This window comes from Apiospora marii (assembly GCF_038362585.1).
Source record: "Apiospora marii strain CBS 49790 chromosome Unknown utg000003l_segment0_segment0, whole genome shotgun sequence".
NCBI classification, from domain to species: domain Eukaryota; kingdom Fungi; phylum Ascomycota; class Sordariomycetes; order Amphisphaeriales; family Apiosporaceae; genus Apiospora; species Apiospora marii.
The window spans coordinates 7,314,823-7,341,413 of NW_027117374.1; the positions used below are offsets into that span (position 1 = coordinate 7,314,823).

At 52.2% G+C, this 26,591-nt stretch overlaps 5 protein-coding genes across 5 annotated transcripts; 3 read left to right on the forward strand and 2 right to left on the reverse strand.

The window, feature by feature from the left end:
* Positions 1–1,706: 1,706 nt before the first annotated feature.
* PG985_005775 (Conidiophore development regulator abaA) lies at positions 1,707–5,201 on the reverse strand (the record flags this gene model as incomplete). Its single annotated transcript, XM_066825544.1, has 3 exons — positions 1,707–2,114; positions 3,358–4,898; positions 4,964–5,201. 3 exons carry the CDS (start codon positions 5,199–5,201, stop codon positions 1,707–1,709), a joined length of 2,187 nt encoding a protein of 728 aa, XP_066688704.1.
* Positions 5,202–7,898: 2,697 nt separating this feature from the next.
* Positions 7,899–8,434, forward strand: PG985_005776 (uncharacterized protein; the record flags this gene model as incomplete). The annotated part of the gene is made up of 3 exons (XM_066825545.1): positions 7,899–8,073; positions 8,138–8,244; positions 8,414–8,434. 3 exons carry the CDS (start codon positions 7,899–7,901, stop codon positions 8,432–8,434), a joined length of 303 nt encoding a protein of 100 aa, XP_066688705.1.
* Positions 8,435–16,983: 8,549 nt separating this feature from the next.
* Positions 16,984–19,357, reverse strand: PG985_005777 (restless-like transposase; the record flags this gene model as incomplete). Its single annotated transcript, XM_066825546.1, has 5 exons — positions 16,984–17,019; positions 17,061–17,089; positions 17,137–18,040; positions 18,161–18,538; positions 18,884–19,357. 5 exons carry the CDS (start codon positions 19,355–19,357, stop codon positions 16,984–16,986), a joined length of 1,821 nt encoding a protein of 606 aa, XP_066688706.1.
* A 4,633-nt stretch (positions 19,358–23,990) lies between these two features.
* Positions 23,991–24,909, forward strand: PG985_005778 (mating type 1-2; the record flags this gene model as incomplete). Its single annotated transcript, XM_066825547.1, has 3 exons — positions 23,991–24,196; positions 24,246–24,294; positions 24,349–24,909. The coding sequence occupies 3 exons, from the start codon at positions 23,991–23,993 to the stop codon at positions 24,907–24,909; spliced, it is 816 nt and encodes a 271-aa protein (XP_066688707.1).
* A 980-nt stretch (positions 24,910–25,889) lies between these two features.
* Positions 25,890–26,504, forward strand: PG985_005779 (uncharacterized protein; the record flags this gene model as incomplete). The annotated part of the gene is made up of 1 exon (XM_066825548.1): positions 25,890–26,504. The coding sequence occupies one exon, from the start codon at positions 25,890–25,892 to the stop codon at positions 26,502–26,504; it is 615 nt and encodes a 204-aa protein (XP_066688708.1).
* Between the last annotated feature and the right edge of the window lie 87 nt (positions 26,505–26,591).

Below are 26,591 nucleotides of genomic sequence, written 5' to 3' on the forward strand. Positions count from 1 at the left end.
GGATAGCGCGAATAACTCGGATAAATGAATTACTTTAATGCGAAAGCCTTAATTCACTCTACATTTAACGACACTTCATGATGAATAAGTGGCTCAGGTCTGTCTTACAATCAGATTTCTATAGCTAGTTTGTGTTGCGCCAGCGCGTGCCATCGGCCACACGTATGTTAAAGAGGCGAGGCGTGCCGCCGCTTGGATGCTCAGCAGCTCAATTGGGCGAGAACTAGGGCGACCGGACCCAGTGAAAGGCGGGGTGGTCGAGGCGAAGGGAAAGCATCCACTCGACAAAGCCGGCACCCCTGTAGAGCACGCTAGGCGACGCGTCCGTCGCGACGTTCAGCTCGCCCAGCTTTCCATCGTTAAGCCGTGGCGCGTCCGTTCGATCAACAGACAGCTGATCTCGGGCTGTTGTATCGGTTCCCACTGTGCAGAAAGTACCGTTGTTTGCCCTCCAGCATGCCCTTCGCTTTTCGCGTGGCGACCACCTCCTTTGTTGATGTAACGTCAGGGCTTCTTGTAGTGACGACGACTGTGGGCCTAACCGTGACAATTTCATCTGGAGTTGAAGATAATTGGGATGATCCGGGCGTAACGGGGTATACTTGCCTAGTTATCGACGTGGTAGATGATAGGGTAGATAATGTAGGGATAGAGACTTTGTGGGAGCACACAGCCATTGCGGAAACTACAGGACCACAGCCCAGGTTAGGTGGGAATTAATGAGATATCAGCTTATATAAAAATAACAGCCACCATGCACTGCCCAAGTCTTTCAGCTCGGTGGGCTTCTCTACTAGCCCTAGAACTCTCCCCGCACGCTCGTCTAATGCGCCTAATACAACGCAAAGCTCCCACGGCGGAACGCCATTATAGGACGTACTCCGAACACGGCGGGGAATCAAGTAAGTACTAAAATGGCTTCAACGCTCTAGTAACGGCTGTAGTCCACTGATCCACTGTTGGCTCCATGTCCGCTGGAGTACAGGGCTTAGCAGTAGCGATACATGTCAGCGCCAAATATGTAGCCCTACGAAAGTCTTGCTTGGCGATGACCGGTACTTCTTCAATATCGCTTACGCGCGGCGCAGGCGCCCCTCAGTACTTCGGGTTCTTATTTTTGACATCGGAGAGGCGGACGCTGAACCTGGATTTTACTGTACTATCTTACGATGTTGATAATTGCAAGCAGTGTCTTAGGTATCTAGATAGTCCATAGTAGCATACGCGGGAAACCACGAGTAGCTTAAGCTACATTGAGGTGCATGTGGAGTGCTAACAATTGCATTGAAGGCCCTAGGAAGTGGAGGGATGTGGGGAGTCTAGATAGAGAGTGGATAAACGATAAACAAATAGATGCCATAAGGATTAGTTCAATCCTTAAGATCCGTGCGCGACTAACGGGAACATTTGGATCATCATTAATCCGTATAGGGTGGGGCTTATCGGCCAATGGGCATTAAGAATCATGATGCGATGCGACTGCCGCCCATGGAAAGGTGCGAGTACACCGGAGGTTTTGAATAAGGATGTTCCGGGCCAGCCCCTCAAGTGGGGATTTGTACCACGTCGAACACGATGGAGCATAGCCCTGTGAGTTGAACAATACAACTAGTCCTACGCCGAACAATTACAAGCAAGACTTGATAGCTGTGAGTATTCGGTCAGCATAGTAGGTCCTGAGAGGCGGGTGTTCAAAGCCTTGGTTTTCAGTAGCCGGCGTTCAGCGCTCGCCGCGGTATCCACCCATAAAGCTCGGGCCTGAACCCCCTGTGCCTTCTGGTGGTGCTTTGCGAATAGCCCCGCTCACGACGAGCTCGCTTGAAATGATCCAAATCCAAATCCAACTCCACATATCCCTCGTCCCCCGGAGCGAGGCTCTCGCTGCTGTCGTCCGGGGTGCGCTTTCTCTTTTCTCCTACCATGGTCGTTGGACGATGTTCTTCCCGAGGAGGTAGCGTCGCGACGATCACGGTCAAGCCCAGATAAACCTTTGCACCCGTCTCCCGTTCCTCCTCCATGCCCGGTCCCATCTCCACCATCACCCGCTGCCATGCGAACACGTAATGGCCGAGACCGAGAACGCATACGCGCTTACGCCCATGAACAGACATGAGCTAGACCCTAATGGCGATCGTCTCTGTGGGATGGTCGTGCGCACATGCGATAGTTGAGGAGGCTACTGAGAGGCCGTCGGCCGGGGTCTTCTTTTCGTTCATGGAGGATTCTCTTGAGGTCTGCCAGTCCCCCTCTCTATCTGGACTCTCAACCGAAGTGGCCTTATACACCCAGAGCCGAGTCGAATTCCGACCACGCGGGTGACGACATATGCGACCTGCCAGGCAGGCATCCTGGCTCCAGTCCTGCCTAATAGTCTGTTTTCTGGCGTCTTCGTCTTGTCGTTATCTTGCGATAGATCTAGATGCAGTGTGAGGTTTATTCGATCCTTTCAGTAGCTTTCGGTAGCATCGTCAGGAAAGGATGAAAATGAGTGCGCGTTGCCTAGAGATACGGGAAAGTACGAACTAGAAGAGCAGCACGGGATATTGGGGGTACAGTAACTCCGTGCTCCTCCGGGACTACGTATAAGTAGACCAGATGCATTTCGGCAGCGGTCAAGGGAGTGGTGTAAACCTTTTCATACCATGTGTACAGTCCAGGTTTTGTACGGTGGAAGTGGTTGACGCCATGAAGCCAAAGCTGGATGTCGGAGCAGGATTCGGGGACGGAATTTGGACGAAGTATGGATGTTCGTGGGTCGTGTCAGGCGATGTTGGGAAAGGATATAGGCTCATGATTAGAAAATCAAGAATCTATCAACATCTATTGACCGAAGTGAATCAAGTGCCAGCGTTCGTGTTTGGCAGAATCGGCATACCTTACCTATTCTGTTCAAGATCAATCGCCTTGATTGTATCAACCAGGGCAGAAGAACATATTGTCTTAATCAATTTTATTGTCCGTATACAGCTATCTAGATATGACAGACATTGTGAAAAACCTAGCCCCTGAACAGGGTTTACTCCATTGCGACCAGGAGGGTACAAATCCAGAAATCCCATCGCTCAACTTGCTATCATGTCGACTCAGCCACGGCAATGCCCTCCCAGACTGGGAGTAATCGCTGCAAAAACTGCAGGCGCCGCTTCAGTTGCCGAGGATAGGTTGCTGGATACTTGAAGAGTGTCCTTCAAGCTGGGCTATTGGGAAAACTACTAACGGGACTCTTCACAAGCATGTTGGCTAGTTTGCCGATGGAGCGGTCATGGCCGACCAAAAGGGGCTAGTATTCCGATCGTCAACCATTCTCATGGCCAGCTGTGACGCTACTAGCCCCTGGAGGGAGTCAGATATAAGAACTGCTGCCGTGTCACCCGTGGGTCCATCAGATGTGTAGCTGTTTTGTGGCTTCAGACTGTCATCGTTCTCGATAATAGAGCTGCCGCAGCTCTGACCATAGCTTGAGTGGAGGTACGATGTAGGTAGCGGCGCAGTCAGACCATTCGAGATACCACCTAGCATGTTCAAATTGGTGGGGTGTATATTAGTTTCCTGTAGCTGGTATGGAGGGTCGAGGTTCGCCACGTCGTAAAAGCTTCCAGAGTTCGTATGCATCACGGCCCCGAGGTGGTGCTGACTGCCTACATTTGGCGTTATGATACTAGGAACGTTTGGACTGCCAGGAAGATACGCCCGTTGCTGATGATATTGCGATGTGGGATCTAGCTTCGACAAGAACCTCCAGGTTGTGCCAGCCGTCTCCCTGGTCTCCTTCTTGGGCTGCTTGCCTCTGACGCGTTCTGCTTTGTCGCGTATATCGGAAAATGTCCAGAGTAATACGCATCGGCGTTTCCACACAGGTTTGCTTGAGCCCTCGCTAGGTGCCGAGAAGATTTCTTGGTACATAGCAATCTGCTGTAGCATATCAGACGGCGTAGGTAGGTCTGCACCGTGATTGCTACATTCCCTTTGGGCTCTTTGCTCAAGGACCGTTTCCATCCTTTTCCCCTCCTTTCTCTCGCGCTCTGCCGTGACATACTCGGAAAGCCGATAGAAGGTACTGGCCCAGCTGGCAGCCGGAAAGGGGACCTCGATCGTGTTGCCGCGGCGCGAAGGACGACACGTAGATTTGTAGTCCCATAAGAGAGGGTCTGATGCGTTAAGATACAACTCTCGAGGTTTGACAACGCAGGTCGAGCAACGCCACATGTGGTGCGCAAGCTCTAGGCGGCTGACGTTGAACTCAACACAACCATCCAGGTGGGTTCCTATTGGGAAATGACCTGTCCCATGCAAGTCCAGAACAACTTTCATATGGATGATATCACAGGGCCCCATAACGCTGCGCGCCGTACCCGTGTGTGGGTCGTCGAGGGCCGACCTGAGCTTCTCACGCAGCTTAGGGAATTGGTGGTCCCACTTGGCCGAGATACCCCGCACAGAATTGGATTCCGTTTGGGTAATAGACTCGGTATATTCATGAAGCAAGTAGGTCCGCGGCTCATCTCGGTCACCGTGGTGGACATCATGGTGGAAAGCCCTTTTCCTGTTCTTTCGTAGATGCGGGAAATCGCCCTGGAGCTCGAGCCGAGTACCATCCGGGGCGTAGGCATCGGCATGCAAACACGTCCCATCTGCAGTAAAGGCTTTTCCGAAATCCTCGCTCAAGGTCAGTTCTGAGTGGGATGTATAGATATGGCAAGTTTCTGGCCGCAGAAAGACTTCATCATCGGCTGCGAGAAGATGGGCAAAATAAGCGTAATTCGGCCGCTCCTGTGGCAGGAGTCCCTCCGCTAGCGCAGCAAGGACGGAGCCGTGTTGAATCGGCTTGGTCTGGCCTCCCTCTCCCAGTCTACCGTCCACGTCATCCTCGTCGTTCTTCCGTGGGAAGAAGAAGTGTACTGTCAGTCGCCGTTAGCTAAACGTAGTGGGGTGATAATCGACGTTACTTGTTGGGTATACTAACAGAGGGGCAGTGTTTTGAAGAGTTCTTTCAACACTTGGATGTGGCTTGAGACTTGCTTTCTTGTTCGGTACTTTGGGTGAGCCGGATGCCCGGGTCTCTTCTCACGATCCTTACCCATAGGGATTTCCTCCCCCGGGTTAGGTGGGTAGAGGATCCAGTGGCATATCCACAAGTATTCGCTGATTAACATGTTGCGCCCATACAATGTATCTCTGGAATTGTACTTTCGCTTATCCATTATTGGCACAAGGAGGATTGCTTGTTACCAGTTAGTGGTTGCCTTTGTAGACAGTGAAGTTCAGCTGGTTTGGCTTACCGTCAAGGAACGCTCTTTCAAGGTACAAAGGCCACGTCAGCTCCAGGTCTTCCCTTTGCCTTTGAGATACCCTAGCATGATGGTCATGGAAGTATTTCGAAGCATAGAGAGGGTTCTGGTTGCATCCTAGGTGAGCCATCGGATTGTCCTGTGGTGATATATCTCAATGAAGCAAGGCGTATATTTCCTCGGAGGCAATCGCGTGTATTGGCCTGTTCTGGACTGGACAGATATCTAGTAGTATCTTATGGTACGTCCAATGCCAAAGCAACGATCGTTCGACGCTAGATGTCTGTGAAGTGACCTAGGAGAGTACTTGATTCAATGCTTAAGACGATGGAGTGCTGGTGAACAGTTCTGAATTCGAATACTTACCTTAAGCTGGATTGAAATTCCAAGTGTCTGGATCAGATACATGTAAGGTGGAATGGTAGTGGTAGCGTCGTTAATAATCCTCATCAACCCTACCTACTTCCACTGGATTGAAAGTGGATACTATAATGGTTGCTTCGGAAGTGGCTCACAGAGATCAGTAGTAATAGTAGGGGCTGAAGAGAAGCTCAGTGCAGAAGAGTAGTAGTAATCTTAGTCAGTTCAAGCCCCTGATCGACACGAGCTGCAAATAAGCTTTTTGTAGCTGAGACCATATGCATATACGGCTTTTTGTCACGTAGCGCAGTTAGGAGACGGGTCAGTCAGGGGCTTGAACTGACTCCCGGCTGTGTTGTCCGAGAGCTTGAACTGACTCCCGCTCGTGTCGATCAGGAGCTTGAACTGACTCCCGCTTGTGTTGTCCAGAAACTTGAACTGACTCCTGTCGGGCTGGTTGATGGTCTTTTTGCTCGGTCTCCCTCCTGCGGTCGAGTCATCTCCTGCGGAGGGGTATCGGGCCTGGCTCTGGCGTCCGCAGTTCGAGTCATCTCCTGCCCGCCTTTGCCACCCGGGTTTTCCTCCTACATTCGAGCATCTCATGTACCGAGGTTTTTCCCTGCATCTGCTAGTGGCAGTGCGGCCAGCGAAGCCGGCCTCTGCGCCTGTACGTGGTGCTGGCTACGAACCTGTTCGCGCGGATCGGGCAGTCCCGACCCCGTGAGCAGAGCCAATGCAGAGACGCGACTAGGATAGATGAATATACTATATTGGCGGATACTTACGTACATACATAGCACTCCGCGCCCTCTCCTTCGTGTTTCTTGAATGGCAGATCGTCGCCGCCGCCCGTAGCTTTTTTAATCCTGCGCCTTGATTCTGCGCTTATGCGGCCACTCGCCCTCGTGCTGTAGCATCGACTGTAGATTCCCCGTGTGGTTTGGCAACGGGCTTGTCAAGGCGCAATGCGGTGGACATGCCGCCGCCAAAACCGCTCATGCTCATTGGCCAGTGCAATATCTAACGGCGTGCATCTGGGGTCGAAATGGCTGCGGTTGGTGTTGAGCAGGCCAGAAAGTCGTGTTGGCAACACCAGACTTGGCGACACCAGAATGGACGTACGCCAAGATGGACGTACGCCAGAATGAAGTCCGAACCCGCGAGCATGCGCGACCTTGCTGCTTCGCCCCTCCTTCAAGGTCTTGAACATCCTCACGCGCTTTTTCCGGTCCTTGGTCACAATGTCGCCCAGTCTGCAGGACGCGTCGGGAAACAATCCAAGCGCGTCGATGAAAATCGACAACACTGAATCTTGCACGGGCCAAACGAAGCGGCCTAACGAACATACCGGAACGCGTTGAGAAACACTCCAAACGAGTCGATACTACTCTACCAGGAGTCGTTACCCAATCAGCGCCTCCTTCCTGAACAGGTATACGCAAGGCGGGCGAGGTCGGCCTGCCTTGCTGTGGGAATCCCCATCGGTCGGGTCCAGTCTTGGAGGAGGATAGGGCAGTTGGTTCTAAAATGACGCGAGCTCGCGAACCGGCTCTAGGAGCAGGTTCCAGACCTGGCCCGCTAGTCACGCTAGTGCGCCATTGCACTCTTCCGACGCTGCACCCCAACAGTAGGGCCAACGGGTCTGCAGGCAACTATGAAGCCAGGACCGGAAACAGCGCGCGAGGATCTTCGAACTCTCGACGGACGCGGCGATAGAGAATACGCTGCTGGATACTCACTCAACATAGGGCATTGCCGGCGGCCGTGCCAGCTAATAATCGACTCCTGAAATCATTTGAACCGCTTTGCGCGCTCGGCAGCGCAATTTCCATCCTTCGTAAGTGAACGCACGTACTGCATCTGTCTGGGTTGCGCAGGCGTAATCAGGGATGCTTTGGAGAAGGTGTAGGTCGAGGCAGTTTGGACTCCGGGAATCTGTTGTGGGGTTGGTTGCCATTGGCGGCCGTCGCCTCAGCGCTAGCTTAGGAGGCGCTGAGTCGAAATCGGCTCCCTTGATTTAATACCTATTAGCGGCTGTTGTAATCCTGAAGAGGCCGAATTGCTCGGCTCCTCCTGCAGGAAACGCATCAGCCATGGGGGTCGTGAAGATACTCGTGACAATTACCATGCATTTAGTTAACTTAGATTTTACTAGTCATTGAAGTGTACATGAACGGGCGCTACCAACAAACAAGTCCCAAGCCATATCGATTAGTGGACGCAGCAGTAGCGGCCAAGGATGCTTCGAAAATGATGCCAAACACGCTGATCCTGGTCGTCGGCGAAGGGGTCATCAACCTTTTTAGCACATCTTTGCTGCTCTACAAGAGCCGCCGTACGCCCCCGCCGAAGTATTCTCACGGCATCATAAAATGCCGCTTCGACCCTTTGACTCCCACCGAGAGCGACAATGTAGACGCCGAACGTACGGCTTCTGCGGCACATCCCATGCCTACCTGTCCTAGTACACGCAAGCACGCCCCAAGCAGCACAACAGAAGCAAAAGGACAACATCGACTGCTTCCGTGCTTATGGGGCCGCATCAAAACTGGTGATAGCAGCCGTACAACTGGTGCGTGACAGACACGTGACGCAGGTGAGTCATCTATTGAAGATCTTTCCATCCAAACCCGCCATCCATCCATTTCCAACTCGCAGTAGTCGTTCACAGACTCTTACCACCTGATCTCCGTTCTACCTTCAAAGCCGCGAAACAATATTTGCCACAATGATGGATGACCATGCCCTCTCCCTTCTCCCTACAGCCCCTTTCGGTGTCTCCATAACTTCGGCACACGATGCAAAGACGCGACGTCAGTTCTGTGCATGCGCCATGGAGTTGAGCGAAGAGATCCGTATGCTTCGTGCCATTGTGTCAGAGCTTTCGGTGCGCCTTACCAATATGCAGACGGCGTATGCACTGCAATCCCACGTAGTACATACGCAACAAGAGCTCATCAACGCCCTCGGAACGAAGACGACTGTTGCAGGCCGGGTTGCGCCATTGCCGGCAACATATGAATTGTCACCTACGACGGTACCATTTCAGCCCACAGATGCTCGTCGGTGCACGCACAGTAGTCGATTCTCGTTGTTCCCCGGATCAGTCCGCTGATGGTGTTGGCGGAGTCGGCCGTGATGGACAGTTGCGAGGGAAGTAATGGCAAGCGAGAGGCGAGCCATGACTTGTATGGAGAGGACAAACGGCAGAGATATGCATGACCACTGCAGCACTTGAAGCTGTCGACAAGCTAGCAGTGCTAGCCTAGCACAGAGACCTGCCGTAGAATTGTTGGTAGAATATCGAAAATGAAGGTTCACTACCTGTATTGTGGGATTGCTGTGATTGTGACCATCGCAAGGAAGCTATCCGGCTGCGTGCCAAAAGAATATGAACATTGGACGGTGGACGAAGCGGGTTAAGAGGGTGGCTGGTGTCAGCCACAGGAAAACGCGGCTGTGCCATGGTGGGGGTGGGCTACCTGTTCAATTACGAGCGAAGGTCAAAAGAGTAGCAAATGCCATGATTAGCTTCTTATTCGACACAGCGACGTGATTGAAGGGCACGAAAAAGACGATTATCCGTGTCGCGCTGGCAATGCGCCGCATAACATACGCCGACGACCGACAACATGAGTCAAAATCCGCACTGCATGGCGGCGAGCACAACAGGAGCGGGGACAAGCTGGCGACTTGAGCACGGCAGCATGACGACAGTTACTACCAAGGATACCAGTTGAGGTGACCGTCACTTCTGTGTTGCAAGAGAGACGATAGCATAGCGACCACGGTTGTTATTCACTGTTCCGAATGACCACGAGCCCGAACCACGCCGGCACAGAGTGACTCCTTGAGGCCAACGGGGCTACCCAGTCCCCACGAGACCAGCGTGATAGACATTGCCACGACCGACCTGCATGCATCGCGCGATAGACGCATCCCACCGACGAGTTCCACCCGACAGCCGAGCACCACTACACCCGAGTAAACGAGACAACAAAAGGTCAGCTATTGGCAGAGGAGTGGAGCACCAGCGGTTGGCACACAATGCCAGGAGGCAATGCCATTCCGCGCTAAGGGTCGTTATGCCAGCGAATGGCCCCATTCACTCCGATACTCCATTCTCAAGGCTTATACCTGATCGAAAAAGGTATCGCCTAAGGGATTGGCGTCGGCCACGGAGACGAATCGCTCAAACAGGGCTTTCACCTGCGACAACCAACCCGTGACCCGCTGAGTCTGTTGCAGGAACCTGTACTCGATATCAGTTGATGGTCTGCGCCGGACTGAACACACGGCGACTTGCAGCTGTTCGACTTTCTGTGTGCTGTTCGGGCACCTGTAGTCAGACGTATACCTCGTTGCGACGGCGGTGGAGACCTACAAAGTCGTGAATCTGGCGAGATGTGGGCATGCGTGAGTAGGAGAGCTATGCCGTACGAGGGCGAAGGTAGACTTACTTTTCGTTGTGGTGGGCCAGCTCGGACTGAACGGCGTTGAACTTTTCCAGCAACTCATTCACCTTGTCCAGCAGTTCTCGGGAATCGCCCGACATTCTTCCTTTTCAGTACAACGCGCGGACTGGATGTGGGGGGACCTACGGTGACGGGGAGCTGAAAGGGCCTGGGTCGAGGTCTTGTTGGTCATCAAAGAAGTCGGGAACGTCTGGAAAGGACAGTGCTTGTTGGTTTGGAGGCTGGAGCTGCGTCGCAGAAGGAGCGACGGTCTTGGGCGCAGACGCAGTTGCGGGTGCAGTCGCGGGCGCAGTGGTGGCGTGGCCTGCTGATGGTCGGCCCTGCCGTGGCTGGCGCGGACGCTGCATACCGTGTCGCTGTGAAGGGAACATGCCGGTAGATGGAAGCGCCGGTGAATACAGGAAGTTACAGGTGGATGAGAGCAAGGCGACGAAAGATAATGGAATCTGCAACTCACTGACGGAGCCTCGACCCCATAAGTGGTATTTATGTGGCCAAATTCGTGCGGTGCTGTAATGAAGCAGCAAACATGGATGCCAGCCCAGCACGATTGGTAGGTTGGGCTGTCAGGCGCGGAGGCGAAGTTCTGGACGAAGCACGACTTGTGAAGCATAACCATGCGAGAGCCGAGTTGGCAGCATCCGACGCCGAGCAGACGTGGCGGAGGGCCGAAGTGAACTTGCACCGAAAGCGGCCAGGAGTAACGGATCTTTGGCCTACTCGTGAGCAAGCGGCTCATCTGCCGCTGCCGTCAGTTCCGGACTCTACGTGTGGGACGTAGCACCGTATTCTGGCGTGGATTCTGGCTCAGAAGCATTCTCCGTCCTATGGTCTTGCAGTCGAGAGCCAGATCAGTAGAACGAGTTCGACCGGGCTAGGTTCCGGTTCTAGATTAGCACTGCTCCCCAGTCCTGAACTGCTCCAGCAGCGTTTTCGCCCTCGCGCGTGAACAGCCCTTTTGGTGCTGCTTCTGGCTCGCCCATTTAGACGCTGGACGGTTTCGGCGCGCCACCGACTGCCCTGTTCCTGAGCCAGTCTAGATGCCTGCAGGATTTCATGGGCGACATTGTGACCAAGGGCCGGGAACAGCGCGTGAGGTGTTCAAGACCTTGAAGGAGAGACGAAGCAGCAAGGCTGTGCATGCTCGTGGGCCAGTTCCGGGTGCGTCCAGTTTGATGAACTCCGTCCAGGTGAACGTCCATTCTGGCGAACTCCATTCTGGCGGACTTCATTCTGGCGTACGCCCATCTTGGCGTACGTCCATTCTGGTGTCGCCAATTCCGGTGTTGCCAATACAACTCTTTAGCCTGCTCAACACCAACCGCAGTCATTTCGACCCCAGATGCACGCAGGTACATATTGCACTGGCGAATGAGCATGAGCGGTTTTGGCGGCGGCATGTCCACCGCATTACGCCTTGACAAGTACGTGTTGCCAAACCACATGGATCTATGCAGTCAATGCTACACTACGAGAGCGAGTGGCCGCATAGGCGCAGGACCAAGGCGCAGGATTAGAAAAGCTACGGGCGGCGGCGACGGTCTGCCATTCAACAAGCACGAAGGAGAGGGCGCGGAGTGCTATGTATGTACGTAAGTACTGTCGCTAGCGAAACCAGCGTCCTCTCTCCACTCTTTGACAGTTTCCGTTTTAGACCCTTGTGCAGGGGTAGCTGTTGACGCCATGTACCCCGCCATGCTCACAGGTACAGAGCCGATTTCTGCCTTTGCTTCTCTTTTCCTTGTACATCCATAAATTGATTACAATACTCTTGATTTACTTTATGCTCCATAAGAGCCGGAGCTAGAAACGCTTGACAGCCCTATTTGCTCTCCTCGATACTACAGTCGTTCCTGTAAGGGTTGTAAATAGATGTCTTGACATGAATCCAGTCAACGTCGTATTTGGCGTTGAGTTGCGTTGAGTTATTACAGCAACGCTGAGAGATTTCTGGCGAAAGATCTGTTTTTGCAGAAGCTTACAGGAACTTGTAGTGCCAAGTAGAGCATGTACAAAGCCAAAAATTGACTGTACCTGTGAGCATGGCGGGGTACATAGCGCTAGAAGCCACCACTGAAGAGTGGGTCTAAAACGAGAGCTGTCAAAGAGTGGAGAGAGGACGCTGGTTTCGCTAGTGACAGTATCCACCAATACATTATATTCATCTATTCTATTCGCGTCTCTGCATTGGCTCTGCTCACGGGGTCGGGACTGCCCGATCCGCGCGAACAGGTTCGTAGCCAGCACCACGTACAGGCGCAGAGGCCGGCTTCGCTGGCCGCACTGCCACTAGCAGATGCAGGGAAAAACCTCGGTACATGAGATGCTCGAATGTAGGAGGAAAACCCGGGTGGCAAAGGCGGGCAGGAGATGACTCGAACTGCGGACGCCAGAGCCAGGCCCGATACCCCTCCGCAGGAGATGACTCGACCGCAGGAGGGAGACCGAGCAAAAAGACCATCAACCAGCCCGACAGGAGTCAGTTCAAGTTTCTGGACAACACAAGCGGGAGTCAGTTCAAGCTCTTGGACAACACAAGCGGGAGTCAGTTCAAGCCCCTGATCGACACGAGCGGGAGTCAGTTCAAGCTCTTGGACAACACAGGCGGGAGTCAGACAAGCTGCAAGCAGGAGTCTGTTCAAGCCGCAAGGCGCCAAGAGGAGTCTGTTCAAGCCGCAAGGCCTCCAGGAGGAGTCTGTTCAAGCCGCAGGGCGCCAAGAGGAGTCTGTTCAAGCCGCAGGGCGCCAGAAGGAGTCTGTTCAAGCCGCAAGGCCTCCAGGGGGAGTCTGTTCAAGCCGCAGGGCGCCAAGAGGAGTCTGTTCAAGCTGCAAGGGTGGCCGGCGCTCCGGGCGGAGGCGCGAAGAAGGAAGAGAAAACTATTGGCAATGGTGGGAGGCAGGTCACCCTTATATAGTCGCAGCGCGCCGCCAAGACCCACGGGTCGGTGGCCCTGTCCGTCACGAGCTACTATCCATGCGCTGGCTTTGGACCGATCCTGGTCCTGCTTGTCGGGGGGCCGGGGGTCCAGGGAAGCCCAGCCCCCATACGGCGCAAACGGTGCCCTCCTGGTGATCAGGTTCGACCGTTTCAGCGCGGGCGGCCGTTGGGACTCTTTCTCGCCTCCCCTTGACCGTATTTGGGCGTGGGTAGCCAAAGCTGCCCTTTCGCCTGCTTCCGGTCCAGGATCTATTCCTGCATCTATGCCTCTTCTTCGCCTTCCTGGGCCATGTTTGTCCCTCTCTTCCCTCTTTCACACCTTCACTTTCTCCCTTACTTCCTCCTTGCTTCGCTCTCGCTCCCTTTCTCGCTCCCGTCCCCCTTTCGCCCATTCCACCGCCCTCTCTCTTTCCCTCGCCCTCTCTCGTTCCCCGTCTCTCTCGTTCCCTCGCCCTCTCTCGTTCCCCGTCTGTCTCGTGCCCTCGCCCTCTCTCGCCCTCTTTTGTTCCCTCCCTCTCTCGTTCCCTCTCCTCCCACTTCCCCTCGTTCCGCCTCTCTCTTTCCTCTGCCCTTCTTTACTTCACATCAATCTTTTGCTGCCACTACGCTTACCTACTTTACGCTCAGTGTCTGATACACCTCACTCTTTAGTATGCTAGCTTCCGACAAAAGTCGTGGCTGCTAGTATTAAATCTACTCTTATCTGCGGAAGCTCACGAAGAAATTCACATACAAGGGGCCAGTATTTCTTTATCCAGTCCTGGTGGACCTAGGCTACACGATTTCAGGCAGAATTTGTATATCATTTTGAGGTAAAAGGCTCCTGGGTTTCGGCTTCAAAGGCCTTGCAAGGGAAGGTGGCCTGGATGAAGGGCAGGAGGAACCGGGGATCACATCCTTTAGGACGATGACTCATTGCTCATAGCAAGATGACGCTATTCTATACTAGCGATCAAAAAGGGGTCAGCTACCGTACCAAGATTCTAGAAAGGTAACCTCTTCAAGGTGTATAATAAACCGAGGGCTCTGTTTTATCGCAGTAAACGCTTTGGCTCATGCTCAAATGGCCTGATGAATTCATCTTCGTGTATACGCGGCCCTCGTTTATCCATAACAATACCCTTGGTAGGGGGCTATACAGTAGTGACATGCCCGGGGTCGCATTACTTCTTTCTCAATCTCCATTTTTAGTGGCTAGTTAGACTCGGTAGTAGTCAGGGAAGAAAGGGGTTTATGCAAGGGGATATGGCAATGGCTATACCCTCATCGCCTTAAGGTATTTCTATGGTTTGATTTTGAGCGGTCTTTCATCCTGTTTAGCTAGGTAGGGATACACTGACAGAGCCTGCTTCGATTTGCTCGCATATTTGCCATATTACCCCTTCACGTCAGGTGGCGGGTAAAGCTGGTGAGCAAACGATAGTCCTCCGTGCAGCTCCTGGTGTTCCAACTGCCCTGACGACCCTAGTTATAGCACACAGGCAGGACCAGACGGTATCGGTGAAGTTGCTGTATTAGGAAGGTATCCAGCTCTCAGCGTTACGGAATACTTGGAAGAGACTGACGCTGAGAGGCAAGGGCCCACGTGGTATCGCAGCCAAGTTTCACACTCTCATACAGAGGGGCAGTGTAGAAACAGGGGGTTATAGCGTCCAGGCTGCAACGTGAAATATATCTAAATGATCAACCTATGAACACAGGCCAGGATCACCTGAGCATCAGTCTATGTGATGCCGCTTCCACTATTGGACACAGCGTATGTACCAGCTGCACTATCTGTGTGGGCTCCCAGTCGAACGCCGCGCCTCCTGCGTCCCACGAGACGATATCCAGGCTACCCAGGAAAAAGATGGAGGAGGGGATGCTAGGACCTGAAGCCAAAGGGAAGTGTACAATCTGCATTGATGATGTAGGGCTGGGTGATGAAGTCGTCGTGTTACCGTGTAAGCATTGGTTCCATGATGAATGTGTTGAATTGTGGCTTAAGGAGCACAGAACCTGCCCGATCTGCAGAGCGTCGGTCGAGGGGGGGCGGGCAGGCCAGTCTCAGAGGAACGAGGCAGCATCAGGTTTGGAGGCAGGGCGATCTCGGACGCCGCGTTCAAGTGCGAGATAGCGTAGGCCGAACTTGCGTCAAAGCCAGTTATCCAAAAACCCCAGAGAGTCCGCCACTACGAGTCATAGACCACACCCTCTTTTTATCGAGTTTCTCGATTCCATACCCGAGTCGGACCCCACAACTTTACAGTCTCTTCTCGGTATAGGACGCGAATGATCGTACCGGACAAGCCTGTACGGAGACGCTGCTCGGGCGGTCCCTTGTCACCCTGTGACTTTTTGGAGCTACCATGGCCAACTCCGCGTGTATTCTGGCTGTTTTCGAGGCTGATCTCGAGTTGAAAGGCGAACAAGGTGCTTTCAATGAGCTGACCCGCTGGGTGGCCCACTTTCTCTGCGGGCGCAAAATCAAATTGCTGTTCAACGGGCAGCTTTCCGAATCTTACGCGGTTTCGGGGCTGCCACAGGGTTCCCCTGTCTCCCCGATCCTCTTCTTGCTGTATGTCCGCTTTGTCAGCGCACAGAATGGCACGCTGCAGCTGTCGTACATGGACGACTTTGCCCTCGCAGCAAGCTCGACGTCGGCAAAGAAGAACTGCCGGATGCTTCATGACGCCTTGAGACAACTGTTCGACAAGGCCGACAAGGCGGGCGCGACCTTCGAAGTGGAAAAAACAGAGCTGATCCACTTCCACCGTGGCAGACAACCTCTGCTGGACACCATAACGATCCAGGACGCCGAGGTGATACCCAAGCCGGAGGTTCGCTGGCTCGGAATCTGGTTCGATTCTGGGCTGACGTTTCGGACCCACGTAGAAAAACGACTGACCCTAGCCAACGGAGCTCTCCAAGGCATCCAGCGCATCGCCCGCCAGCAAAGAGGACTTGGACTGGACGCCTTACGCCAGCTGTACGTGGCCTGTGTGAGCTCGGTGGCTGACTACGGGTCCTTGCTCTGGTTCGGGCGGAGAGGCTGCCAATCCCTGTGGAAACAGTACCAAAGGGTTCAGAACCGAGCACTGGCCACGATCACGGGAGCGTTCCCCAAATCACCGACCAAGGCGCTGGAGATCGAGGCGGCTCTACTTCCGCCGGAATGCAGGCATACGAAGCTCGCATACCAATATGCACTTCGCTTCACCAAGCTACCCCACAACCACCCCGTCAAGCAAGCCTTTGCTAACGGATCACGAAACCAACCCGCTCTGGGGAACAACTGTAATTACGGTCTTTCTCAACCCCCAAAGCCCTACCCCACACAACTTCAGTCCCTCATTGTCTTGCTGAAAAGTCTCTCGAAGTCACAAAACATAGAGAGGACAGACCAATCTTGGTTCCCGCCATGGTACAGCCCTCCCCTGCGCCCGGTTATACTCAGCGTAGGGAAAGAGGAGGCAGCGAAGAGACATTGTGAACTTCTCCGAACCATCCGCAGCACACAGCCATCATCTACACGGATGGCTCTTTCGTCGCCCGAGGGAATACAACGAGGTCCGCAGCGGGCCTCTGTTCCTTTGCTCCGCATACGAGAGCAACCAAATGCTACTCTTGGAATCTAGGCTCCGGCCTTCGGATTGCGGATGCAGAGCTCACATGCATACACAAAGCCTTGCGAACTGCCCGATCATGGAACGCTCCCTGCTACACAAGGGTGGAAACAACCACACCAACGCAAACCAAACGTCTTGGTGTAGTGTATGTACTTATTTGTCAGCAAAACGCTGGTGTGGTGTAATAATATAAGCACTGGTGTGGTTGACGTACATCGGTGGATTTATGGTGTATCCCAAGGAGGTAAAAGTGAGGCTATTCAGACCGGTTTCCCGCACTTCCTGCCGTTGATGGGCGCGCCAAGGCTATACCCCTTAGCCACCTTGTAGCACGTTCTTTTTGTTCTTCTTCTGTTAACCCGTTTAACAGGTTATTTTCCACCTCTTCTGACATAGATAGTAACATCGGGTCGACCGCATCCTTCAATATACCAGCCCGCAACCAAGATCGTAGTGCCATACACATACCAACGAGCTTGATATCCAAACTACTCCGTGAGTGATCAAGCAGGTTTCCAGCGGCAGAAAACAAGCGTTCACACTCAGCGGACATGGCCTGAATTGTGACCAAGTCCAACGCCATCTGCGAGAGTCGGGGATAACGGCGACGTTGGCTATGCCAATATGCGATAGCATCTTCGACGTATTGGTCATCCTCGTCGATAGCAGCCATCCAGATATCATATTCGTCAAGTCCATTGAAGTGGTCAGTTGGTGACGCTGGAATGGAAGTGTTCGAATTGAGGAACCGTTCAAAGTTATTCACTTTTCGGCGCTTTGAACTCGGTTCAGGCGTCGGCGTTGGTGAGTGGGAATCAGGGCGTATAGCCCTGCCCCGATATTGTTCAAGCCATACATCTTTGACGATCTTTTTAGCCGCTGTTATCCAGCTAATATTCTGCGACTCCCACATCTTCTCCAGGCCTTGCCAACGCTTTGCAGGATGGAGGGCGAAAGCGGCGTAGTATATTGGCGTCTCATCAAGCTTGCTGTAATAATAGTTCAGCTTGTCCCAAGCCGCGTTGACACCTACTTTGAACTGAATAGGATCAGGGACATCACTAGCTACTGCTTTGTAGCACTCCAACCGACCAAGGAGGAACTCGAATGCTGGAAGGACATCCCAAACGTTGCCGTACGACCCCTCGAACCCTCCTGTTCGCCTACGGATTTGGCCGTCACCTTCGAGTCGTAGAAGTGTATGCTCGTAATCGGTAAGGATACGTTCCAAGTGTTCGGTAACAGCCCAGTCGTTAGGCGTCAACCAATTCCTTTCTTCCAGGAAGGCAGGTAACTTGGCTGATCGACGAAGACTGTTACTGCCCAGGGCCCTACTTCTATTCTCTGCTTCCCATTCGCGTTGGTAGCTAACCTTTAATAGGTCAAAGTATGGACGTAATTGAAGGGCGCGCCGTATCATATACAACGATTCAAGCCAACGCGTTTGGTTATCCTTCACTACATGTAAGGGCTTCTTTGATCGGTCGCATACGGTCTGGGCGGTACTAATATCGTTTGCTTGTAGTCTAGCGAATAGATCGGTCAAACGATCACTCGAATCGATGGCGATAACCAATATCCGCAGCTTGCCAACGGGGCCTTCTTTGCGCCAGAGATCATACTCGGCCTCGGTAAGTTGATCGGGGGTTTCGACGAAGGAGTTAACGGATTGTTGTTCGTTGCCAAATAGCAATAACTTGGCGGAGAGATTCAGTATATGCCCAAAACAACGTTCCCGACGGCCTCTTCCATCGAAGCCATACTTATGGCCGATAAAATCCATCGCAGTATCGTTATTTGCGGCGTTGTCCATCACAAAATAACCTGTTTTATCACCGACTCCAAACTCTTCGATCAAATCGACAACGACCTGGCCAATTTTTATACCTGTATGGCTACCAGGAAGTTCAGGTAAGCCAAGGACTATCTTCCGCAGTTGGTTGCTCGTGGAATCACGGAAAAAGCAGCAGATCCCGAATACATTCCTGCGGTTGCCAGATCGCCATCCATCGAAGGCATAGTGGATTAAACCGGGCGCCGACTGTAACGTTGCGATTACTGTATCTTGATGTCGGTTAAACTCGTTTAAGATCTTGATCTTAATCATTGGTCGTGTGAGGTTGGCTTATTGGATCGCGATTTGGGGGTTCAAATATTCGAATAGGGCACGCAACCCTTCGTGTTCAGCAATCGAGAAGGGCAAATTTTCCTTTACTATCCACTCAACCAATAGCCGCTGGAATCGCTTTCGGTCGAAGGATTGGATCGCCTTGTTAATCGCAGCCTGTTCTGAGGGCTTCTCGGGGTTCAAATGCATGAAATAAGCAATTGATCGTGCGCGATTCGATGTACCGCTGGACAGCTTCTCTTCACGGGATTTCGTCTTCCCATCTGGCGCCAGAATCCGGTGATGGGTATATAAATGGCCGGCTGCGTTTTGAAGGCCAGAGTCGGTTATTGGCTTGATACTCGGCCTCCTTTGGATAATACAGAGCTTGCAAATCCATCGGCGTTCGGTTGTATCTCGGTTGACAATACGCTGAATATCGAATCCAAAGTCCCAGATCCAAGAAGTTACTTCACGAACGCGTTCGGCAAAGGTCCAGCCCCGGAAGCGTTCAAATAACTCGGCATGGTGCTGATCGTTGGTAATGGGGATGGCAGATTCCGCTTGGATGAACGATTCCATCACGATGGTGATCGTGGTGGTGGCCGTGATAGTAATAATTGCTATTAGGAAGTCAACAGGATCCTAAAAACAGGTTGCTAATATTGTTTCCTACTATAGTTCCAATAAAGGCCATACCTAAGCCACTTACAGTTAGATCCGGTATCCTTCGAATACGAATACGAGCAACCGACCGACTAATTTGACCTCAAAACCATGCTCAACACCACAAATATATCGTGAGAATCCAAAGGCCCATTATAAATACACGATGTACGTACATCACACCAAACCAGCACCTCCAGTGTGGTGTGCTACATATTTTTATATTGCCGGTGTGGTGGAAGTTGGTGTATTATGTCATACACCGGTTTGCTTTGGTGTATTACACGGTGTGGTTATTTCCACCCTTGCTGCTACATCTTTACCGACAGCCAGGTCGCGCTCCGCCAGACGCAAGGAACTAGCTATATGGCCAGGCAAGTGAACAACATTGCAGAATCCCTCCAACATCCTGTCCAGCTCCATTGGTGCCCGGCGCACTGTGGGATCCGGGGCAACGAGATTGCCGACAAGCTAGCCAAGAAGGGACTTCAGAAGCCTCTCCCACGACACGACCGGCAAGACCAGCTCGTATCCCTCAGCTGGCTGAAGAGCCAGATCCACCAAAAGGTGAAAGAAAGATGGAAGCAGCTGTGGGACCTCGAAGAACAGAATGAAGACCATGGCCGACGCGTTCACGGCCTGGGGAAGCAGTACCGATTGCTGACTAGAAAGCCGCCGAAGTTTGCGATGAAGCCCTTCGACTACTCTGGATTTCCTCGGAGTGTCACGTCCGCGTATCTTCAATTACGCACAGGCATCGGACACATAGCAACGTACCTACGTCTCATAGGGAAAACAGACTCAGACGTCTGTAGGTATTGCGCCAGAACGAGGCAGACGACAACGCATCTCCTACTCTACTGTCGGCACTTCAGCAGGCAGCGACAGTATTTACAGAGGCAGCTCATGGGGCTCCCTCTCACGACTAGCGTTCTTTTCACTACCATGCGTGGAAAGGGGGCTCTGCTCTCGTTTCTACGGGAAACAAAGCTTCCCTTTTGTTAACTTCACTAGAAAGGCTGAACATGGACAGCAAGTTGAGCGATGGAATTTCTGGATCTGGACTCCCCCGGCTTGAAAGGAGTAAGCCCTCATCAGGGCTAGGTTTGTCATAATGTCTGTCATAGCTAGATAGCTGCATACGGACAATAAACTTGATTAAAAAAAAAAAAAAAAAAAAAAAGCTCTGACTGCAATTGAACTAGAAGCCCGGCCCCACGTAGCACAGCCGCATTTTCCTGTGGCTGACACCAGCCACCCCCCTTAACCCCCTTCTTCCACCGTCAATGTTCATATTCTTTTGGCAGGTGAGCCGAATAGCTTTCATGCAATGGTCACAATCGCAACAATCCTTCGTTTTCGATATTTTACCAACAATTTTGGGGCCGGTTGTATACTGTTTTTCCCATACTATGTAGTACGTCGCTGTTCGAGATCTCCAAGTGCTGCAGTATGGTTATGCGCACCTCTGCCGTTTGCCTTCTCTATCCAAGGCCTGGATCAACTCTCGTTCCCCTGAATTCTCTCGCGACTTTCCATAACGGTGGGCTCCGCCGACGCCATCATCGAAAGGTGGCGATTCAGTCATCGCCGGCAGTGGCGCAGCTCAACCTGCCGCCGTCGTCTGCTTTCCGAGGGTCATTATGAGCTCTTGTTTTTCGCAGAGGGGTCTTCTGCGCACTCTCGGGTCTTCATTGGTCTCAGTGTAGCCAACTAGCTTCAACACCTGCCAATGTATACCCCCCTGTGGGTCAGTAACTTGCTCACTTCCTATCCCGAAATCACAACCCCGACATTTGGGTCATCCAACATCCTAGCCATCTCACCACAAGTTATACGCACCCATTTTTGATTCATGGCATTATACCCGCTGAAACTTTGCATCTTCTCGTCCCAAACAAGCGGCACGGGGAACCCATAGCCGCCCGGCCGCACAACCAACGACAGGAAAGGCAGACCTGCCAACACATAGGGCGAAAGGTCCTCACTGCTCCATGATTCTTGCCCAAGGACATCGTCCCACAATGCACATCGTCGCTTCCAACAGAAGTGTTGGGCCACTGGCGTAATCCTGGAGACGACCTCGACGAGGCGCCAGGTAGAGCCAGCCGGACGGCTTCTTGCACGCTTGCATGGCCTTGATTCATCTGCTTGCCTTGCCTTCCGTTTCCGGCAAGGGGTACCTGAAATTTCCGCCTGAGCTAATTGTGAGACGTCCTCTTCCATCGAGATTGATATAGTAGGGTCTGGATGGGACCATGGGTAATGCTGTAGCGGAAGCGATGCTGCTGGGGGGATTGAATCCTCCAGGTCGTCCTGCGCCGGAACAGAACCATTCACCTGGCCGACTACGCCTAAGGATTGGCTGCGTGATCGTGCAGAGCTGAGGGAACGAGTTTGTGCTGCATCGTCTTTTGTCATTCTATCATGCCCAAGCTCAACCTCCAAGAGCTCATCCCAAGCCCTCTGCCACTTGTCGTCATATGCTACAGGATTTTGTTCCAAGAAGCATAGCATGTCGTCCAATATAGGGTTCTCAAAATTCCTTCCATCAAGGCTTTCAGATGATAATGGTGTTATAGGGGCAACGGCCTTGCTGAAGAAAAAGTCCGCTGCCTGATCCTCTGTCCACTGTGGGAGAATAGAAAGGATATCCTCGCTGCCTAGCCGTTCAAGCTCGAGTGATAGACCATGATAGGAGAAGTCGAAGCACGAGGAATAATAATCCTCCTCTAATTGATGAGCTGGGTCGTTGGTCCGCAGCAATGCCATGATGGGTAGGTCGTGTGCTTCTTGAATAGTGTCGATGGAGATGTTTTCGGCGGTGCACATCGTTGTGGAGATCTTGTGGTTGAGGAAAGTGAAGAAAGAAAAGGAAAGAGGGATTCTATCTGATGAAGGATGTACGAGTTTATATAGTACCTGGTCGTGCCGGACTGGTCGATCATAGAGTGCTGCAGAGGACTGCGGGAATTCACATCTGACGGTGAAGTCGTTTTCTGCTGGCTGACTTGAAAGCCTGTTTCTGGTTGCACACCATCATCTTTCTCGTATGGAGGCCTCCTCGATATCGTGTGTCGTTCAATAGATGATGCGGCTACGATGCTACACCGTCAGCGCCGGTGTTTTCAGGCCTCCAGGGCTGTTCCATACCAGGCCACCTGGGCAAGGAATCGCACAGAATATAAATACCCAAAGCCACCGCAGTTCTTCATTTATTCTCGTGGACCCGCCACTCCCGATGGTAGTAGAGCAACAGAAGAGGAGTGTCTCACTGGGCCAATGACCTTTCCTTGTGATGTACTATCGCGGCAGTGGCGATGTATTCGTCGGCGCCATTCATCACCTCACATGGTGGGATCCCATGTGATGGGTATTTTATCAATTTCTCTAAACCGAACGGCCTCACACTTCTTATCAGAACTTTCTTGCTCCGAGTCTCCAAACGCATAACAAGTGTCTATGGCGAGCTGTCGTTCTCCTGCGAGGCCGAAGCGGTCGTGTCCGACACAGCAACCCTCTTTTTATACACTTCATGGCCTTTCTCTCTGTGTGACCGTCTATTGGTTGGAAGTCTATAGGTGAAATAGACGAAAGCCAATCACTGATCACATCAGTGTCATCCGACGGTGGCTCCGTCGATGCCTCTTTGGTAAAAGCGATAGATTGGTCATGCTCCACTAATCGCGGATGTTGATGAGAATTCGGGAAAGAGCCGGCGGGCAAAGCTATGTATTGGTCTCGGACCTTACCGCGTGTGCTTTGCCGGCTCAGCTTAGCGGTCTGCAGTGGAAGGCATACTGGTCGCCTGCGGTGGCGATTTCCATCCATGTTGTTGCAATGTTATGATGTTGAAGATTTGGGATGTCAGAAAACGTTACACGCAGGTAGGCTAACGGCATCATGAATATATATGTGTATGCTGCGACTACATCGCGGAGCGCTGCAAGCGGACTTGCCGATATGTTTCATAAACTGTGCGCAGTCCCAAGGTTAGTGGGTCCCATATACGCTATGTGCTCAAGTTGGGCATAATAAAGGGAGATAGGGGTCACTTCCAAGCTCCCCATGACTGGAATTTCGCTATCCCTAGCTTAAACAGTTTCTAAGAAGACGCTGACAAGTACTGCTGCCCTTTTGGATTGGTGGAGAACGCCATTTGCGGAGCGGCTGGGAAGATTCAACGATACGCGGTAACCAAATACAATACGCATGAGGAGTACATAAAGGTTCGGCGCCAGGATCGGTGTTATTATTTGTGGGACGTTGGACGCGAATATGATAGCATCGGAAAGGGAGAAACCATGAAGCCAGAACAATCACTTATGCCCCTTCAGAGAGTTGTCCACCTACATCGTCTTGTCATTTAAGCCTGCTTGCAAGTACCTAGGTAGAATGAGCACACTGTGATCATTTATATGCATTTGTTGCGCCACATACAAATAAAGCAAGTGCTCTGCAGAAGACAAAGCTCAGTAAACGACAAAACAACAAGGCTGACATAATTAGCACATTCTTTTCTCCAGGTTGCTAGGCATTACCGCTCACAATGTACCAGGCGCAGCCACTGGCTCACCACGATAAGTGCGAGGAAATAGAACAAGAAACTGATGGGCTGCTGTTGCACTGCGATCCTGCAATGCCGCGCTCTCCTCTCTGCCTGACGCCCCTGTATCATCCACCAATTCCAAGCACCTATACAAAGGACGAAGAAGGATACGTATGGCTTGCCGGTCGTGAAGACACAACCTCGTGGTGAGCTTTAGTACTAATCTTGGCAGCAGTCACTTGATGGCATTAACAGCTTTTTCGACTTCTCTAGCTGGGAAACCGGTTTTGATCGCAGTAGCCCAGTATGTACCTATTGTTGCAGACACCGGCCACATAATCTGACTGTTGCGATCTAGAGTTCTCCACCCACTCCTACCATAGAAGTCTCACCTATGCTTCCTTGTACCCAGCTAGACATCGAAACGAAGGCATGGGATGAAGTGATATGCGGGCAACCGCCATATCATCCAGCACTGGGAGACACCGTCTCACTTAAGAAACGTTGGGATAGAGTAGCTGAAGGCGCTTCCCCTTTCGACATTGAAGCCTGGGTGCAACGTTCCACGGTGGTACGACGGCAAGAGCAACCGCAGGCCTCGAACGGTGGCAGGGTTAAGAGGCCCCAGAACGCGTTCATGCTGTGGCGCAAGGCCTATCGTAACTCGATCAAGGCCTTGTATTTCGACAGGAACCCCAAGCCGAATTTCTCCAAGGTATGTGGTGAGCTTTGGCTGCTCGAGCCAGCAGAAACCCGTATGCGGTTCAAACAATGGGCAGAGATTGAGAAGAAGAACCACAAGACCGCTTTTCCAGATTACGTATTTAGCACTTCGAGGACTAAAGGTGCAAAACGGGGGCGGCGCCGCGCTATGTGTCGGGTAGCCGTCCAAACAGAAGAGTTGACGGCTGGTGGATAGGATTTGTGAAAACGCGCTTATATAAACCACTGCACGACGCTCCGAAGGCACTCACCTATCCTACAATCCTACTGCTTCGTCTCGGTTTTGCCTCTTCTTCATCTTTTTGGCCACTTCGACAGTGAAAGTAGAGGCCCACATGCAACATTCAGGTGGTCTCATTACGGTGGAGGACCTGAGTGGCTGATCGTGCCAGGGCAAAATCTCCAATCATCCTGACTGGCCAAAGAATCCCCCTGCAACCCGGAATACTTAGCTTCCAAAAAGAGTGTTTCGCTTAGTAGAGCCCTACGCCGCTTTGTCTGCGTTGGGAACTCTTTAATCAAGCCCGAGGCAACATTCGCGAGGTCCTCAAACGATCGAGCCAGCAATAGACTAGACGGCAGCAAGTTAGTAGTCTCAACTTGGACATTCTTCCTTAGATGGTCGTGGCTGCGGTTGACTAGATCAGTATCATCCACCTGTTATGAGTCTGAGAGGTGCGGCAAATTCTGTCTTCCTATTAGTCTCCTGAGATGCAAGAATGAAAGCAGCCCTTTTCTGCTCTCGTCATTTCTGGGCCCCTAGGAATACTGCCTCAGCCAGCCTCTGCCAACGTGGTAGTGGAGGCGAAAGTGGCGAAGTGAGGTGGGAGGCTAATAGGGGTAGAGTTGACCAATATATGGGCAATCGTGATTATTAGAAGAAGACCCATGCAAGCTACCGACGTTTCCTTAACATAGCCACAACCATGGACAGCATGACAAACCAATCGTGGCATTATGAGAAGCCTCTAGAGGAAGTAGGCAGCTAAATATAATGAGGAATATCTATATAAAGAGAGCGACATAGAGTCCTCAGCCTCCTCATACCTCATTCCTCACACTTCACTCCTCACACTTCACTACCTGCCTCAACTATTTCTAAACTATAACAAGTCTGCTGGAACAACCGAATTTCACCTAGCCACGCAATCTGCCAATAACATCCAGAGACCTTAAATGTCTTCCAAATATATGATTCGGATTCGGATTTCCATCTTCTTCCTCACTCTCCTCTCGCTAGCCATTGCAATTCTCAACTCGGCCCAAGCACGTTTCGCAGTCATTTTACGAGACCGAGCTCGGTCCGACTATGCCAACACTACGGCTGCTATTCTAGACAATAAATTTCTGTCCTTGCAAAGCAACATTCTCATTGATACAATCATTACGGCACTCGCCATGGCTGCGTTTGCTATTTACGGCGCCGTGATAGTGGCTCGCCCGAGGTGGCTGCACGAGCACGAAAGCATCTTACCTACGTACGCGACCTCTCAGGTAGTCCTGGCCTTCGTCATGATCGTGACCGGGGGCTACCTTGCCGACCAAGTCCAGGGACTCCAGCCGTCCTTCAAAAGGGTCAGTGCTAACGACGTTGTCCCGTATTACTCCACGATGTACTACGGAGGCGTCGCTCAGGCGGGTTACGGGTCGGTTCTGATCCTCTTTGCTATCACTGTGGCTGTCTTCTGCTTTGTATCTGCTCATTACGAGGCGAAGCAAGAAAGGGTTGAAGAAGCAGCAAGAGAGGCAGCAGAGGCCGACAACCGCGGGAGGGAATCATCCCGGGTTTAAGTTGTGCTGAATAAAGGACTGGATGTTGTGGGGTTAAGAGAGCGAAAAATAAGGCCGCACAAGAATACCGGTGTCCACGGCTTCCTC